Source organism: Silene latifolia, chromosome 10, assembly GCF_048544455.1.
Source record: "Silene latifolia isolate original U9 population chromosome 10, ASM4854445v1, whole genome shotgun sequence".
NCBI lineage: Eukaryota > Viridiplantae > Streptophyta > Magnoliopsida > Caryophyllales > Caryophyllaceae > Silene > Silene latifolia.
Genome location: NC_133535.1, coordinates 2,895,602 through 2,914,157, shown reverse-complemented (window position 1 = coordinate 2,914,157; position 18,556 = coordinate 2,895,602). Strand labels below are relative to the sequence as shown.

Below are 18,556 nucleotides of genomic sequence, written 5' to 3'. Positions count from 1 at the left end.
GCTGAAGACGGGTCGGAGCAAGTGACGGGTAATGCCACTCACAAAACGGATAGGGGGGACAAGGTGGGGGCACCCCCATGTGCTTCCATCTCTCCTCTATTTGGGTCATTTGTGAGAGGAGATGGTATCCGTCACTCCAAAGTGACGGATAGTGACGGATACCTGCCGAATTCGGAGATTTTGTGATTATATTCATACTTCCTCCATTCAAATATTTACTCAAAAAGTCAAATCTCACAAATTCAAATATTGTCCTCCTCTCCACAAAACAAACAAATCAAAGCTAATGGAGAGGGTTGACATGGACCTCCCACAATTGATCACAAACCAAACCCACGTGTCACTCAAAATCGCACACCACGTGGCATCATCAGAGTCAACCCCAAAAAACTTGGTATCATCGCCACTCTCTCTGCACGCGATACTCGGCCTGATCGCAGCCGGGTCATCCGGATCAACCCGAGACGAGTTGACCTTGTTTCTTGGGTCGAACTCAATCGATGACGTCAACAAGCTTTTCTCGGAAATCGTGCCACTTGTGTTCGCAGATGGGAGTAAGTCAGGTGGGCCCAAGTTGAACTTCGCTAATGGAGTTTGGGTTGATCAGAGCTTGCCTTTTAAACCCGAGTTTAAACGGGTCGTTGAAGATTTGTATAAGGCTGTTTCTTCTCAAGTTGACTTTCTCACCAATGTAAGCCTCTAATTTATGTGTTTTGACTTTTGATATAAAATGGATATGGTTATTCATGGAAGGTAAACGGTCCTAGATGTTAGCTAGCTTAACCGGTTAACTTGGGTTTGATTCCCGTCATTTGGACATGTTATCATTTATCAAATGGTCACCCCGTCGACCTAAAGAGTAGACTTGCCATTTGCCAATAGTTGACCTTTGACCCATTTTTCACTACGAGTTAAGATTTTGGTGAATTTTTTTCAAACTGAAGATCTTAAGACGATCAATTTGACAAAAAGTTTTATCGTATTCTGAACTTGTAATTAAGAGCTTTTAACCGTTCAAATTTTTTACAAGAAAAGAGCGGTAAATCTTAGAAAATGAAAAAGTTGATGAATACCAAAAGAATATCCCTTAAATCTTTCATTCATGATGCCTATAATTGGTACTTTCTCATCTTTAGATATCTAAAGTACCCCTCCAACTCAATATCTGTTTAAATTTTATTAAAATACTCATCATAAAATAATAAAAGTGTAAACTTCATTTTTATATTTTGTGCTCCGTCACAAAATAATATAAGTGTCAACTTCATGTTTATCTGTTGCCTCTATGTTACTATTGACTACGATGTAGGGAGTATCAGATTATATTTCAATTTTCAGCAGATTTTATAAATGTGAACGTTAATGTTATACTAGGCCCGTAGGCCGTTCCAAGGCAATATGAAGTTATGAACTGCTTAGTAATATCAAAATTGATTGCAATAAAATACTGATCACGTGATGAACTGTTTTTTAATTATTTCTTTTCCGACTGAAGGCAGCTGAAGTAGCTTCTGAAGTGAATTCATGGGCAGAGAAACAGACAAGCGGCCTCATTAAAGATTTGCTACCTTCAGAATCAGTTGATGAGACGACGAGGCTTATATTTGCAAATGCACTGTATTTTAAGGGAGCGTGGAATAAGGCGTTTAATCCATCGAGAACAAAAGAAGACGACTTCCATCTCCTCGATGGCACCTCAGTCAAAGTACCTTACATGCGTAGCTATGAAGACCAGTATATTAAAACTTGTGATGATTTCAAAGTCCTTCGTCTACCTTACAAGCAAGGCGAGGACAAGCGCCAATTCTCCATGTATTTCCTTCTTCCAAATGAGAAAGATGGTTTGTTAGCATTATCTGAAAAAGTAGCTTCTGAACCAGGTTTCCTAGATGAACACCTTCCCGTTTGGGAAGTCGAAGTTGGAGACTTTAGAGTTCCGCGGTTCAAAATATCATTTGGGTTTGAAGCTTCTAACATTTTGAGGGGTTTAGGAATTAACTTGGCTTTCTCGGGAGGTGGCTTGACTGAGATGGTGGACTCTCCTGAGGGTCAAAACCTTGGCGTCTCGAGCATTTTCCACAAAGCTTTTATTGAGGTGAATGAGGAAGGTACAGAAGCCGCTGCAGCTTCTGTTGGTGTCATGAGGGCATGCTGTCTAAGAATTGTTGAGAAAGTGGACTTTGTGGCTGATCATCCATTCATGTATTTGATCAGAGAGGACACGACTGGAGTCGTGTTGTTCGTCGGACATGTCGTGAACCCTCTTGAGAATTAAGAAAACACTTCAAGTTTGCTAATCAATATGGAACTGATATAGTGATTGCCTTTTGCCTTGTATTGACTGTTGCATCTTGTGAAGTTATTGTGAGTGTGTTTTGCACCTCATTGTTTGAAGACGTTATGTATTTTTAAATTTACGTTGGCAATGGATTTTGTTTTGCGAGATTTAAACCCGCTCCACTTACCTATTGAATTACTGATTCATATCCAATTACGATCCATATACAAAACATTAAAATTCATATCCAATCTATTCTACTTTTTTTCAAAACCATATATACTTGCTCAGAAACTCGATTTGATCACTATATACAAAAATAAAATTTTAAGTTCAACAAAGCGTAAATTATTGACTCGGATCGGTTTTACAAAATCTACAACGTGCTTTGCATGTAATATATATACTCGGATATGTACCAAGTCAAGTTATTGACTCGGATCGATTTTGCCAAGTCTACGACGTGCTTCTCGGTAATCGACTTCCCAAAAACCAAAATCGCTAAATCAAAACACATGGACAAGGTAGACATGGACGACCTGCGTCAATTGATCACAGACCAAACCCACGTGTCACTCAAACTCGCACACCACGTGGCAACATCCGAGTCAACCCCAAAAAACTCGGTATTATTGTTATGGAAAGATATTATTTAGCAATAATAATAGGCATATTGTTATTGCTAAATAATATCAACATCCGAGTCAACCCCACTCTCAATCCACGTGATACTGGGTCTAATCGCAGCCGGATCCTCCGGTTCGACCCGGGACGAATTGACCACAGTTATCGGGTCAAACTCCATTGATGAACTCAACAAGCTTTTCTCGGAAATCGTGCCGCTTGTGTTCGCAGAATAAACCATATACATTTCGTGCACGATTTTCGAAATGGATGCATGTATTAACTATTTCTATAGAGTTTGTGCGCTTGGGGTATCTTACTCTTTGTGGTTTAATTTCAATTTTTCATTCTAGCAGTGCTTGTTTAATACTTCTCACTAACTGGGTTATACATGTTGGAGAAAATGTGCAGCAACAATTAAAAAGCGAAAAAACAGAAGAGATATAACCCGAATAGTAGTGCCGTGGTAACGGAGCCACTGCCTTGAAAACTATATTCCGATACGACCGTGGTGGCGATCAGCTAGTGCCGGTAGTTCCCCAAGGATAACACTACAGTCTCCAACTCAGTTGCGCCCACTCGGAACTGTGAGACTTGGAACGAAAATAAATATCTTTACCCAGAATTATAAGAAGAGAAGAGAAGAGGAGAGTGATGATTTTTGTGTGTATACTGTGACGGTAGGGCTCCTATTTATAGCAAAATAGGAGCAGTTAGAGGAGCGTAAACAGCTTCCTAAAACGGGGCAGTCAAGGACTGAAAGTGGGGAGGAAGAATCGCACCCACTAACAGTCACAAAGACTGATTAAAAACCGCACAAGCCCAATGAACTTAGACAGTTCAGAAACACACAAAACCAAAAACAAAGGACAAAAGGGGGCCTTTGGCCCGCACCGCAGGTGCTCTACCCAAACCCGAGCCCGAGCTCGAGCCGGGCCGGGCCGGCGCGCGCGCGCGTGTGTTGGACCCAAACCCACAGGCCCAACAAACACAACAAAACCCACCTTGGTCCATTCTCTTAACCATACAAAGGAGGGAGGATATAAAAACAAGAGGAACTTGTTGTTTCCCACCGATGTGGGACAACAAACAAGTTATTGCCTTCTTCAATTAGGCATTATGTCCAACAATCCCCCACTAATGGCTAAGAGAAGACAGAAAGAAAGAAAACTGGGTAAAGGAAGGATTGGATACTTAGGTATCAATATCTTTCGATTTGAATTGACACTTTAGTGAAATGAGGAAACAACTTACTTACAGCGAGAGAATATCTTGCGATTTGAATTCCTAGCTGAGCTTCGGTCGATACCCCCCACAACACATATCATACCTTCAAATTAAGGTCGTTCCGCGAAAGTGCAACGCGCTCTTTTAGAGCTATGCGTTTACCTCGGTACTAATAGATGTGTTCAGAAGACTTCACATAGTCTAATGATCGTTACATCTACGTAGGTGACTCAAGTGCTTCTCAATAGCACTTCTCACACGAGTCATTAAGGACCTAAGTCCAACCTGGTGTATAATTCATCAAGTGCGTCTCAAAAGCACCACCATAAAGGCTATGAATCATACAACGCCATAGGAATAGAAGCTTTAGACCTAGTCAAGTCTCACTCTTGACCTAAGGACTTAAGCCCCATTCCCCTCGACGTATCAACGACTAGTCTCCTAGCTTGACCCTTTAGTAAAGGGATCGGCAAGATTGTTTTCGGACTTCACATAGTCCAAAGCAATCACTCCATTGTCTTGGAGTTGTCTAACTGCAGCGTGCCTTATTCGAATATGTCTCTTTTTCGAATTGTAGACACTATTCTTTGCAACACCAATGGCGCGACACTGCGAGTCACGGTGCGGGGAGACCGGTGTTAGCCGTCCGCCCCCCCACATTGGTATATCGGCTAAAAGGTTTTTCAACCATTCGGCCTCTTGTCCCGCCAACTCAAGAGCTATGAACTCGATTCCATGGTAGAGCGTGCAATACAAGTCTGTTTAGAAGACTTCCACGATATAGCACCTCCACCCATGGTAAAGACATAACCACTAGTAGAGCAGATCTCATCGTTACGCAACCTTGATTCGCATCACAATATCCCTCTAACACAGCAGGAAATTTACTATAATGCAAACACAAGTCAACTGTTCCTTTTAGGTATTTTAGTAAACGACGAAGAGCATTCCAGTGTTCATTGCTAGGGTTATGTGTATAACGACTCAGTCTACTAACTGCATAAGCAATGTCTGGTCGAGTACAGTTCATTAAAAACATCACACTACCTAGGATTTTAGCATATTCTTCTTGGGAAACACTCTTGCCCAAGTTTTTACACAATGCTACACTAGGATCATAGGGTGTTCTAGCAGGCACATCATCAAAGCAGTTAAACTTTCTCAACACTTTTTCAACATAATGAGATTGACTTAGACAGATTCCATTGGGGTTTCGGATGACCTTAACTCCTAGGATAACATCAGCTTCTCCTAAGTCCTTCATCTCAAATTGTGATGACAAAAATTCTTTGGTTCTAATTATCACCTCTAAATTATTACCAAGTATTAACATGTCATCAACATAAAGGCATATAAGCACACAATCGGATTCTATTACCTTTGAATAAACACATGAATCAGAATTGTTAACCACATAGCCATTACTTATCAAAGTGTTGTTAAATTTCTCATACCACTGTTTAGGTGCTTGTTTCAGTCCATAAAGAGACTTGTTCAGTTTACACACTTTACTCTCTTGATCCTCAATCACAAAACCTTCAGGTTGAGACATATAGATCTCTTCCCTTAGTTCACCATTCAAAAAGGCAGTTTTAACATCCATCTGATGTATAACAAGGTTATGAATAGCAGCTAAGGCAATAAGAGTCCTAATAGTCGAAATTTTGGTCACAGGAGAGTAAGTATCAAAATAATCAATACCCTTCTTTTGTGTAAAGCCTCTAACTACAAGTCTAGCTTTGAACCTCTCTATTGTACCGTCAGGTCTCATTTTCTTTTTAAAGATCCATTTACTTGTAATGGGTTTACTACCTTTAGGTAAATCAGTCAACTCCCAAGTCTGATTTGACACAATAGAGTCAAGTTCACTTTTAATAGCATCTTTCCAAAAATTAGCATCAATGGATTTCATTGCCTCACTATACGTTTTTGGGTCATCTTCTATTAAAAAGGCTGAAACAAATTCATCACTAGCACAAACAGTGTATCCATGTTCAGACAGCAAAGTTGAAACAAAATCAGCTCCAAAGTTCTTTGGACATCTAGGTCTCTTAGTCCTTCTAGGTTCAACAACATGATCAATAGAAGTGCTACTACTAGCATGTGAAGAGATATCAACAGATGTAACAGGTAAACTAGGAGGTGAATCAACATTCTTCTGTAATGGAAAAACATGCTCAAAAAACACAGCATCTCTAGCTTCAGATATAGAACGGTCACTTAAAGACATGAATCTATAAGCGGAACTATTTTGAGCATAACCTATAAAAACACAATCATAGGTCTTTGGTCCAACGGTAGGTCTCCTAAAATCTGGTAAACCCACTTTAGCCAAACACCCCCATACCTTAAGGTAACTCAGGTTAGGAGGATAGCCCTTCCAAATTTCATAGGGTGTCTTGTCAAGTTTCTTATGAGGTACACGGTTAAGAATGTGACAAGCCGATAGAATTGCTTCCCCCACATATCGTCGGATAGGCCGAACTTAAAAGCATAGCATTCATCATCTCTTTTAAGGTTCTATTTTTTCGTTCAGCCTACGCCGTTAGCGAGGTAAGTAAGGTGGACTAGTCTCATGTATTAAACCGTTAGCGGCACAAAAGTCGGCTAGATAACTAGATTTATACTCACCACCCCTATCAGACCTTACCCTTTTAATTTTTTTACGTCGAGTTGATTTTCGACTTCATTTTTAAAGTTTATAAACGATTGTTTTGCTTCATCTTTAGTCTTAGCGAGATAGACACGGGTGTACCTTGAACAGTCGTCTATAAAGGTGACATAATAATTCTTTCCACCTCTACTTGCCACATTTTTGAAGTCAGCTAGGTCGGTGTGAATTAACTCAAGAAGACTCGTATTCCTAGTTGTGACTGGTTTACTAGGTTTCTTTGTGAATTTAGCCTCAACACAGCTAGCACATTTAGAGAATTCTTGACTCGTCAAACTTGGAATTAAACTCATAGTTCTAAGTTTTTTAATATAGTCAACATTCACATGACCTAATCTACCATGCCAAACATCAATAGACTCAGCAATATAAGCAGAAGTAGATGCATTATTATTAAAAACTGAATCAGTGTTCAATACAAAAAGACCCCCAGAAAGATAACCCTTGCCCACAAATTCCCCATTACGCGACATTACAACCTTGTCAGCCTCAAAAACAAGTTTCAAACCAGCTTTGTTCAATAAGGCACCAGACACGAGGTTTCGACGCAATGAGGGTACAAATAAAACATTGGTGAGAGCAAGTGTTTTCCCCGAGGTGAGTTTGAGAAAGATCTTGCCTTTGCCTGTGATGATTGCAGATGAAGAATTACCCATGTAGACACATTCCCCATCAGCTACTTCCTCGAACTCAGCAAATAACCCCTTATCAGCACAGAGGTGTCTAGAAGCACCAGTATCCAAGACCCATTCAGCAGCATTGCCCACCAGATTAGCTTCCACAACCACAGCAGCAATGACATCGTCGATCACAAAGAACATTAGCTTTCAGCATTTTCTTTTCGATTACCTTTGGTAGGCTTTGTGACCAGTTTTCCCACAGACGTAGCAAACAATGGGACCCTTTGGTTTCTGAATCTTAGCAACTGGTTTGGTATGCTTCCCTGGACCATTCTTCTTAGCCTGACCCTGGTTCTTACCCTGACCAACCTTGGCCTTACCCTTACCCTTGAACTTCTCAGTATAAGACGGACCACCAGACTCAACCAGATTAGCATTAACAGCAGCAACAGAAGTTTTAACAGGTTGACTAACAGGTTTGTCTTTAAGGCGATTTGCCTCTTCGGTCCTCATGTGTCCTACTAGTTCTTGGAGAGACAGGTCCTTTTTCTTATGCTTAAGGTGGTTCCTATAGTCAGACCAGGAGGGAGGGAACTTTTCTAACAGAACATTAGCCACGAAAATGTCATCTAATTTCATACCCTCATTCACTACATCAGCACATAGGTTTTCGTAGACATGAACTTGTTCCATGATGGGTTTCCCGTCAGCCATCTGAAATTCCAGCCACTTACCCACAACATATTTCTTTTTCCCGCATCATCACCCCATACTTAGCCTCTAAGCTTTCCCATATCGTTTAGACGACTTATGAACCATAAACAGTCAAACAGGGTGTCGGTCATGTTGTTTAGAAGCGGCATCTAACAAGTTTATTGTCCTTATCAAATTTCTTAATATCCTCTTCGTTTGACTTAGCCCAGATTTAGCGGGAGGGGTGTTCTCTACGGTCTCGAATGCTGACCTCTTTAACAGAGCGGGCGGGTCACTAAACAAAGACATAATCAATTTCCAATTGTTCGAAGAACATCAACGATTTGTGACCAACGCTTATAATTATGACCGTCTAATTTTTCCTGTTTAGTCAAATCAGGAAGAGTTTTTGCTAAAACAGACGACATTGTTCTGACAATTAACAACAACGAGATATATAGTTTTCAAATTGTTGGAGAAAATGTAAAAGCAACAATGAAAAAGCGAAAAAACAGAAGAGATATAACCCGAATAGTAGTGCGTGGTAACTGAGCCACCGCCTTGAAAACTATATTCGGCACGACCGTGGTGGCGATCGGCTAGTGCGGTAGTTCCCCAAGGATAACACTACGGTCTCCAACTCGGTTGCGCCCACTCGGACTCGTGAGACTTGGAACGAAAATAAATATCTTTACGAGAATTATAAGAAGAGAAGAGAAGAGGAGAGTGATGATTTTTGTGTGTATCTTTGTGACGGTAGGGCTCCTATTTATAGCAAAATAGGAGCAATTAGAGGAGCGTAAACGACTTCCTAAAACGGGCGATCAAGGACCGAAAGTGGGGAGGAAGAATCGCACCCACTAATGATCCAAAGGCGATTAAAAACCGCACAAGCCCAATGAACTTAGACAGTTCAGAAACACACAAAACCAAAAACAAAGGACAAAAGGGGGCCTTTGGCCCGCACCGCAGGTGCTCTACCCAAACCCAGACCCGAGCCCGGGCCGAGCCGGGCCGGCGCGCGCGTGTGTTGGACCCAAACCCACAGGCCCAACAAACACAACAAAACCCACCTTGGTCCATTCTCTTAACCATACAAAGGAGGGAGGATATAAAAACAAGAGGAACTTGTTGTTTCCCACCGATGTGGGACAACAAACAAGTTATTGCCTTCTTCAATTAGGCATTATGTCCAACAATACAAAATGGGATGGAGGGAGTAGTATGTTACGTTTTCCCGTTCGACATGTTCTTAGAGAGCGGATTCTCCGTACCATATGGTCTAATTGTTGCTTAACTATCTCTCGTTCTATTCTATTCTATTCTATTCTATTCATAAAAAAGATTGATTTTGTAATTATGGAAATTTCTCATGGTACCCCTTATTTTTGTCGTATTTCCCACGGTACCCCTGTTTTTAAGAATCTGCCTATGATATCCTCGAGGTTCTATTCTATGCAGCCTACATAAAATCTTAGACATGAACGATGTACTATATGTTCCATTTTTGTGCCCATGCTACCCTAATGTAACGGTCGTTAAGTTTTGATGACGTGGCAATAAATTAGTAATTAAAAATTACGGAAATTTCTCATGGTATCCCTTAACTTTGTCAGATTACTAATTCATTGCCACATCATCAAAACTTAACGTCAATTTAATGGGTCGTTCGTTACATCTGACAAAATTAAAAGGGACCATGAGAAAATTTCATCGTAATTATGTTGAGAAGGTGACGTGTCAAATAGAAATTCGCGGCCTCGTGAGAATTAAATCATTTGTCCAGTTTACGTGTTTCATTAATGACCTACGTCTGTTGCTCTTTTTAACACATCAGCCTTAATCTGAAAAAAAAATTGTGTAAATTATATTAACCGGATGATGTGGGAAAAGAAGAATGTACTACGTCTTTTAGGAGTTCTTGTGATATTTGTAACATCTACCTACATTCCAAAAGAAATCAAATTTGCAAATATTCTCCAACGACAATACAAATCAAAACAGATGAACGAAGTTGACATGGACCTCCGACAATTGATCACCGATCAAACCCACGTGTCACTCAAAATAGCACACCACGTGGCATCAGCAGAGTCAACCCCAAAAAACTCGGTATCATCCCCACTCTCTCTACACGTGATACTCGGCCTAATCGCAGCCGGGTCATCCGGGTCGACCCGGGATGAGATACTCTCGGTTCTCAAGTCAAACTCAATTGATGACCTCAACAAGCGTTTCTCGGAAATCGTGCCGGTTGTGTTCGCAGATGGGAGTACGTCAGGTGGGCCCAAGTTGAGCTTCGCTAATGGAGTTTGGGTTGATCAGAGTTTGCCGTTTAAACCCGGATTTAAACGGGTCGTCGAGGATTTGTACAAAGCTGTCTCTTCTCAAGTTGACTTTCTCAACCATGTAAGTCTCTGGTTTTTGTGTTTTGATTTTTTTTTTTCTAGTAAAACGCTCACATAAGTACGGGATTCGAACCTTGGACCTATTTTCCACAATACATTCGTCTTAGCCACTAGACTAAAACGTCTCTGATAGTTTATGTATTTTGATACGGCATTAGTTGTAGATGTCAGCTAGCTTTGTCGACAATGTTATGACAGGACATGGTTTTTGTATTAATAATAAGGTTAATGCTGATAACAAGAGTTAGCTCAAGTGACATAGTGCGCTCATTTGAACCAAAAGAAAAATAAGGTAAAAGAATTTTGATCATGGAACGACTGTCTTGAAATCCTTATTTTGACCATATTTTTATCCATTAATATGTTACTCCGTATAAATTTTGTCCAAAAACATATAATGGAGGAATTTTTCGTATCATATTTACTTTTTGACTTCACAAACAATAAATTCTTGTCAAATTTGAATGGAGGGAATATAAATGGTTGTGCATTCGAATCTTGTCATATGTCGTGTAACAAAAATTCTTGTTTAAGATAAAGTATCAGTTTTAAACTTAAAATGGGTCAAATACATTACATAGGTCAAAAGTGAAATGCCTAGGGTGTAGGGAGTAGCCGAGTAGGTACTAACAGGATAATATATGTTTTAAGGAGACTAATCGGTCATATGTAATTGTTGTCAATTGGTCATCACTTGGGACTAGGAGGACTATAATTGGGTGTGTTGTTTGCAATTGGTTTCATTTGCATATGCCTCGATCGTGTCTTGAATTCTTGTAGTGTTTTGTTGTGATAGCAAAGGATGTCCATGTATTTGATGCCTTCTAATGTGTTGTTTGTACAAATTGGTAAAATTTTGTGTGTTGCAGGTCTTGATGTTTAAGGTCTCATTTTAATTAAATTCCATAACATAGAAGTATATAACCACTTTAGGGACGGAACCTAGAATAAAAAGTACGGAATACATGGAAGTATGGAACTAAAATAAAACAATACTCGGGATTTTCTTACATATGCCTTCAATTTTGTTAGTAGAATACTGATCATTAACTGGTTTTTTTTTCGACTTGAAGGCAGATGAAGTAGCTTCAGAAGTGAATTCATGGGCAGAGAAACAGACAAGCGGCCTCATCAAAGATTTGCTACCTCCTGGATCAGTTGATAACATGACGAGGCTTATATTTGCAAATGCATTGTACTTTAAGGGAGAATGGGATCAGAAGTTTGATCCATCGAAAACAAAAGAAAACGACTTTCATCTCCTCGATGGCACCTCAGTCAAAGTCCCCTACATGACCAGCTACTCCGACCAGTTTATCAGAACATTTGACGGTTTCAAAATTCTTAGTCTACCTTACAAGCAAGGTGAGGACAGGCGTCAATTCTCCATGTACTTCCTTCTTCCTGATGAAAAAGACGGTCTGCTACCGTTATATGAGAAAGTGGCTTCTGAACCCGATTTCCTAGACACCCACCTTACATACGTGAAAGTCGAAGTTGGCGATTTTAGACTTCCACGATTCAAAATATCATTAGGGTTCGAGGCATCTAAGGTCTTGAAGGGTTTAGGAATTAACTCGGCTTTCTCGAGGGGTGACCTGACCGAGATGGTGGATTCTCCTCAGGCTGAAGACCTTGGTGTCTCGAATATTTTCCACAAATCTTTTATCGAGGTGAATGAGGAAGGCACAGAAGCTGCTGCGGCTTCTGCCGGTGTTATTATGTTGATGTGTCTTAGAGAGAAAGTGGACTTTGTGGCTGATCATCCATTCATGTATTTGATCAGAGAGAACACGACTGGAGTCGTGCTGTTCGTCGGACATGTCGTGAACCCTCTTGAGAATTAGGAAAACATTTCATGTTTCCTGATAAATATGGAACTGATGCATCTTGGGAAAGTATTGTGTGTTTTTGTACTCATTTTGAAGACATTATGTATACTTGAATTTTCTTGTTGGTGTGAAGGTGTTATATATGTTTGCACCTGAAGTGTTAACTATTGTACTATTTTATGAAGGTGTTTGTTGGACCTCTAGTCCTAATTAATTGTTTTGATAATGACAGTAATGATTTGTATGTGAACTTAATATATAAACATATGCGTGTAATTGTGTGCTTAAGTCTTTATTTAGAAAGGAACAATTACAATGACGCAAGCTTGAAGTTTGGACCAAGGAGGTACAACTTCAAATACATTTGATCGATGCATTCAAGCGAGATCAAGATTGGAAATCAACCACGAGACTCAAGATGAAGAGACTTGTGAAGAGACGATTCGTGTACTGAAGATCTACTGAAGATTAGATAGTATAGGTCGTCATTCGGTAATGGTTTTACTTTGTTTGATTTAAAGGTTAGTGAAGTTATGACCTAATAGACATAACTTCATTGCTAGACAAAAATGATGCGTTAATTTTTGGAAAATATATTTTTAATGGTTTATAAAAATAAGAGAGTATTTATTTGGTTGGAATTAATTAATTAGAATTTAAGTTAAATAAACTATTGGTTTGTAACACGATATTTATATCGTCATGCAACCTAGGGCTTTAACTAAATTCTATCTCGATTTGTTGCGGGCTAAAGAAGCAAGTAATGGACCGATGGAGGCCTAGAGGCCGGCCAAACCCTAGGTGGCCGAACCCTAGGTGGGCCGAGCTCTAGGAGGCCGAAACCCTAGGGTGGCCGAATCCCTAGGGAGGCCAAACTCCTTCCTTTGCTTCTTTCTTGTTCTTCAAGTCATTTGTTTCCAGAACATTCCTATGCCCTAATTCCAGAACATTCCAAACCCTAATCCTCTCTACTATAAATACTCTCATTCATTCAACATTAATGGTTGACACACACATCTACATATTTCAAAGAGAGAAAAATATTTTTAAGCAAAAATCATTTGAGCTTTAATTCATATTTTCATATTTGCTTATACAAAAATCACGCATCAATTTGTCAATCACTCGAAGAAAAATCGTTATTGGATATTAAATACACAAGGATAGTATACTCACTCGCATAACGTGAGATTAGTATTTATCGTTGTATTTTTCTTATTAACGTAAGAGCAACCTAGAGTATTTAGCGATACTCAACTTGAGTTATAATCATATAGTTGATTATACGAGTGGATTGGTAATTTTTGTAATCCGGAGAAAGGTACTAAAAATTATTAATCGAGAATAGTGGACGTAGGTTTCGACTTGTGAAACTGAACCACTTCAAAATCCTGTGTGTCTCTCTTTCTCTCTCTCTTTATTATTGTTATTTCGATTTTGCATATTATTGTTAATAATTTAATTAGTTGATTTTAATCAATAAAATCAAGTAATTAATTTATATCATATATTTCGAAAAAGTGGTCATCGTTTTTAATACTCAATTCACCCCCCCCTCTTTCGTATTCGATCAATAGACTCCACAATTGGTATCAGAGCCTCGTGCTCTTGATCGCCTAATGACTAGAGTTGATCGATTTTTTTTTGTAGTCTATTTATCGTTTTTTTTTCCATTTGCATTTATTTTTTATCAAATGGATTCCAAACACCTAAAGTGTCCTATATTCAATGGGAAGAACTATGGTTTATGGAAAAATATGATGACCCACTTCATTAAGGGAAACGATTGGGAGTGTTGGTTGATTATCAAGAATGGTCCTAATAAGATCTTACTTGCAACCGTGAATGGCACTACCGTCGAAAAAAAAGAAAGAAGAAGACTATATTGAGGCGGATTATAAAAAGGCCGAGAAGAATTCAAAAGCAATAAGCTTATTGCAAAACGGTATGATTGCCTTTGATTCGATCGTTTCTCAACCAGTTCATCTGCCAAGGAAATATGGGATGGTCTAGAATTAGCCTATGAGGGAACCACTTTTGTCAAAAAGCAACGTATGGCATTACTAATGCGAAAATACGAGCTGTTTGCCATGGAGCAAAACGAGTCGTTGATAGCATGTCCTCTCGCTTTTCTAGCATCATCAATGAGCTAAAGAATTTAGGAAAAACTTTTGACTCTGAGGAAATTGCTAGAAAAATACTCGGAAGTATGTCTCATGAGATGGAGACATAAAGTATCTGTCATAGAAGAATGTAAGGACCTAACTTCATTATCCTATCAGGAGCTACTCGGAACCCTAATGGCTCACGAGATTACTCGAATCGGGATGAGGAGGAAGTTAGTACAAGCAAAAAGATAGCCTTACAAGTTTGAGTCTAGCAAAGTTGATGATTCTTGAGATATTGAAGATGAAGCTGTATTGTTTGTTAAACGTCTTAGGAAAAAGCCCTTCTTTCAAAATCAAAATAAGACAAATAACAAATCAAAGCAAACCCCTAAGAAATCGTTTGAGTCAAAAGGATCCTTCTCTAATCGTGGATGCTTCAAGTGTGGTGATAATGATCACATGATCAAAGATTGCCCTACATGGAAGAAAATTAAAGACAAAAATCTGCGTGACAAAACAAAGAAAGAATTCAGGCAAGTTATGATGGCATATTGTTGGGGAGACTTGGACTTTGAAGATGGCGAATCCGAAGATGAAGAAGAAACTGCCAACGTTTGTCTAAGTAACGTCAGTCTTGACCTATTCTCCGAAAGCGACAACGAAAGCAATGCTTCAAATTCTGAGAGATGTCTTGTTGGAAATTGATTGATTCGAGAGGATGATGAGGTAAATTATCTTGACCTTAAAAAGCGTGTTAGGAAACTTTCTAAAGATAATTTACTTAAGTGTTGTGAACATTCCCTTGATCATTGTCATGAACAAAGTCTAGAGTTAAAAGACCTTAAGGAACAGATCTTAGATATTCTTTGAGGAAAACCAACTTCGAAAGCCAACGCCAAAAACTCAAATCTAAAGTTATGGCTACTCCAGCTACAACTTCGGACATGACAAATCTTTGAGAAGAACGCTCTTGAATCAAAAGTTAAAGCTAGTGATGCTATAACTTCAGAGCTTAAACTCAACATTAAGCATCTTCAAGCTAAAGTTACTGACTAGTGATGCTATAACCGAGTTGAAGAAAGTCAATGAAATCTTAAAAGATGAGCTTAATGGCAAAGATAGTGTGGTTTAGAACACAAGAGAGAAATTGTATTTCTCTCTAAGCAATTAGAAGAAGCTAGTAATAGCATGTCCAAACTTAAGGAACAACATGAAATTGAGAAACGTGTCTTAAATGAACGGTTTGATAAATTTCGTGATAACTTTGAGAAAGGTAGCTCTTCCAAGGATTCAAATGAAGATCATTCAAAATGTGAAAAAGAAATTGAGTCCTTGAAAGAATTACTTTTACATGCTCGAAAGGTTCATGATAAGTGGGAAGGAAGCACAAAGGTTTTAAACTTCCTTCTTGAACAATCCGACAATAACATGAAGATGGGACTTGGTCATGAATGTTATAGCCGTAGAGACCATGATAAATGCAAATCCAATCCTTCGAAAATGATTTGAGAAAAAAAGAAAATACGTTAATCTTCGAATACTTGATTTGCAATTACTGTGGCTCTACTGGACATATACAAGTCAACTGTGTCAAACTTGCTTGGGATAAGAAAAAGAATGTCGAAACTGCTAAGACTTGTGATTTCATAGTAGAAGATGATGTTTCTACTATAGATGAGCCTAACGACAACGAAGAGCGTAATAATGAGTTTAGATGGACTTATGATTTGGCTTTTGATTACTCATCTATTCCTTCAAAATCAACCAAAACAAATGAGAATCGAAAGCAAACGTTCAAGCCCAAAGTTCAAAACCCTAAACCTAGAGCGTCTCATGAAGGTACTAGACCTAGAGCTACTTTTGTTAGAGCAAAACCTAAAGTACCTTATGTTCCGATTGTTAGACAACCCAATGTCAAAGCCAAAAGAATAATAAGACAAGTATGGGTTAGAAAGGATCAAATATATAGAATTACTAACCATAAAGGACCCAACCTAGCTTGGGTACCTAAGAGTTGTATTTGATACATTTGCAGGTAGAAGTGAAAGAAAATAATCTATGGTATCTCGACAGTGGATGCTCGAGACACATGACAGGAGACAGAAATCTTTTTCTTTCACTAGAGCCCTTCTTTGGTGGCAAGGTTACCTTTGGAGATAACAAGAAGGGTACGATTATTGGAGTAGGAAAAATTGGAATTTCAGCCTCTCATTCAATTGATAAAGTATATCTGGTAAGTGGTCTTAAACATAATTTACTTAGTATCTCTCAATTATGTGACAAAGGAAATAGAGTTGTTTTTCATGCCGATGTTTGTCGTATCATAATTGAAGGTACTAGTAACGTTTTACTTGAGGGTCACCGTATGAGGAATGTGTATATGATTGACTTAAATGTTGTCAATACAAATTCCTTTGCGTGTATGAAAGTAACTTCCGATGAGTCTTGCTTGTGGCACAAGAGGTTTGCACACGTTAGTCCAACTATTTTAAAGAAACTTAAGTCCATGGATTTAGTTGAAGGCTTGCCCTCAATTAATTTCGAGCAAGAGACAATGTGTGACTCATGTGCCCGTTGCAAACATGTTAGATCCTCTTTTAAACCTAAAAGAATAGTTAGCACTAAACGACCACTTGAGATGGTTCACATGGATTTATGTGGACCTATGAGAGTTAGAAGCCGTGGTGGATCAAAGTATGTATTTGTCCTAGTCGATGATTACTCAAGGTACGTCTGGCCAATCTTTCTTTCTTCTAAAGATGAAACTTTCGATGAATTTGTGGTATTAATGAAGCTTGCCCAAAATAGATATGATAATAAGCTTATTTCGATTCGGACGGATCACGGCACGGAATTTGATAATCAATTATTTATAGAATATTGTAGGGAAAATGGTGTGGGGCATAACTTCTCCGCACCACGTACCCCACAACAAAATGGTGTCGTGGAACGTATGAATCGAACCCTAGAGGATATGGCTCGTACTATGCTTTTGTGTAGTGGCCTTCCTAGAAGCTTTTGGGCAGAAGCTGTTAGTACCGCATGCTATGTGCATAATAGAGCTATGATCCGACCTGTTTTGAAAAAGACTCCCTATGAACTTTTAAGAGGGAGAAAACCCAATATATCACACCTCCGTTGCTTCGGGAGCAAATGCTTTGTTCATAATAATGGAAAAGAAAATTTAGGAAAATTTGACCCCCGAAGTGATGAAGCTGTTTTTCTGGGATATTCGGATCATAGTAAAGCTTACAAAGTGTTCAATAAAAGAACTTTGCGCATAGAAGAAAGTGTTCATGTTCGCTTTGACGAAGATAATGTGCTTGATAAAGCTGAACAGGAAGAAGAGGATCCAGATGAGCCCGATTTCTTTTTAGCAAGAAATGAGCCCTTAAATGAAGAAGAAGATATTCAAGGTATCAATGATGAACTAGAAAATTCTGCAAACAATCCTAAGAGAAGTGATGAGTCCATAGTTAATGATACTATTGATCCTTCCTTGGATAAAGAAAAAGATCTCGAAGTTATACCTAATGATGTTGTAACTTCCGATCCAAATCATGATATTTCTAATGAAGTTAGTGATGCTTCTGAAGAAAATCCCGAGTCCAACTCAGGGGGAACAAATCATGATTTGTCGTCTGCAGATGATGCTAGTCCATCAAATGATAATGAGCCTAGAGTTCTCAAAAAGTGGAAACATCAAAGCTCCCACCCTTTGGACAAAATCCTAGGGGATCTAGAGCAAGGCATTAAAACTAGAAGGTCCTTGAATAATTTCTGCTCGTTCTTTTCGTTTCTATCAACCATTGAACCTACCAATATTAAGGAAGCTCTTGCTGAACCTGATTGGATAACCGCTATGCAAGAAGAGCTTCAACAATTCGAACGCAATAAGGTATGGCACTTAGTGCCACGACCTAGTGATCGAACTGTTATTGGTACTAGATGGGTGTTTAGAAACAAATTGGACGATACAGGACTTATTACAAGAAATAAGGCACGACTAGTTGTCCAAGGCTACAATCAACAGGAAGGGATCGATTATGATGAGACCTTTGCACCTGTAGCAAGACTTGAGGCTATACGTCTCAT

The 18,556-nt window shown here is 39.0% G+C and overlaps 2 protein-coding genes across 2 annotated transcripts; both read left to right on the top strand.

The window, feature by feature from the left end:
- Positions 1-241: 241 nt before the first annotated feature.
- Positions 242-2,451, top strand: LOC141607017 (serpin-ZX-like). Its single transcript, XM_074426393.1, has 2 exons — positions 242-691; positions 1,496-2,451. Exons 1-2 carry the CDS (start codon positions 287-289, stop codon positions 2,273-2,275), a joined length of 1,185 nt encoding a protein of 394 aa, XP_074282494.1. The 5' UTR covers positions 242-286; the 3' UTR covers positions 2,276-2,451.
- A 7,585-nt stretch (positions 2,452-10,036) lies between these two features.
- Positions 10,037-13,132, top strand: LOC141604706 (serpin-ZX-like). Its single transcript, XM_074423172.1, has 2 exons — positions 10,037-10,522; positions 11,595-13,132. The coding sequence occupies exons 1-2, from the start codon at positions 10,118-10,120 to the stop codon at positions 12,366-12,368; spliced, it is 1,179 nt and encodes a 392-aa protein (XP_074279273.1). The 5' UTR covers positions 10,037-10,117; the 3' UTR covers positions 12,369-13,132.
- The last annotated feature ends 5,424 nt before the right edge of the window (positions 13,133-18,556 follow it).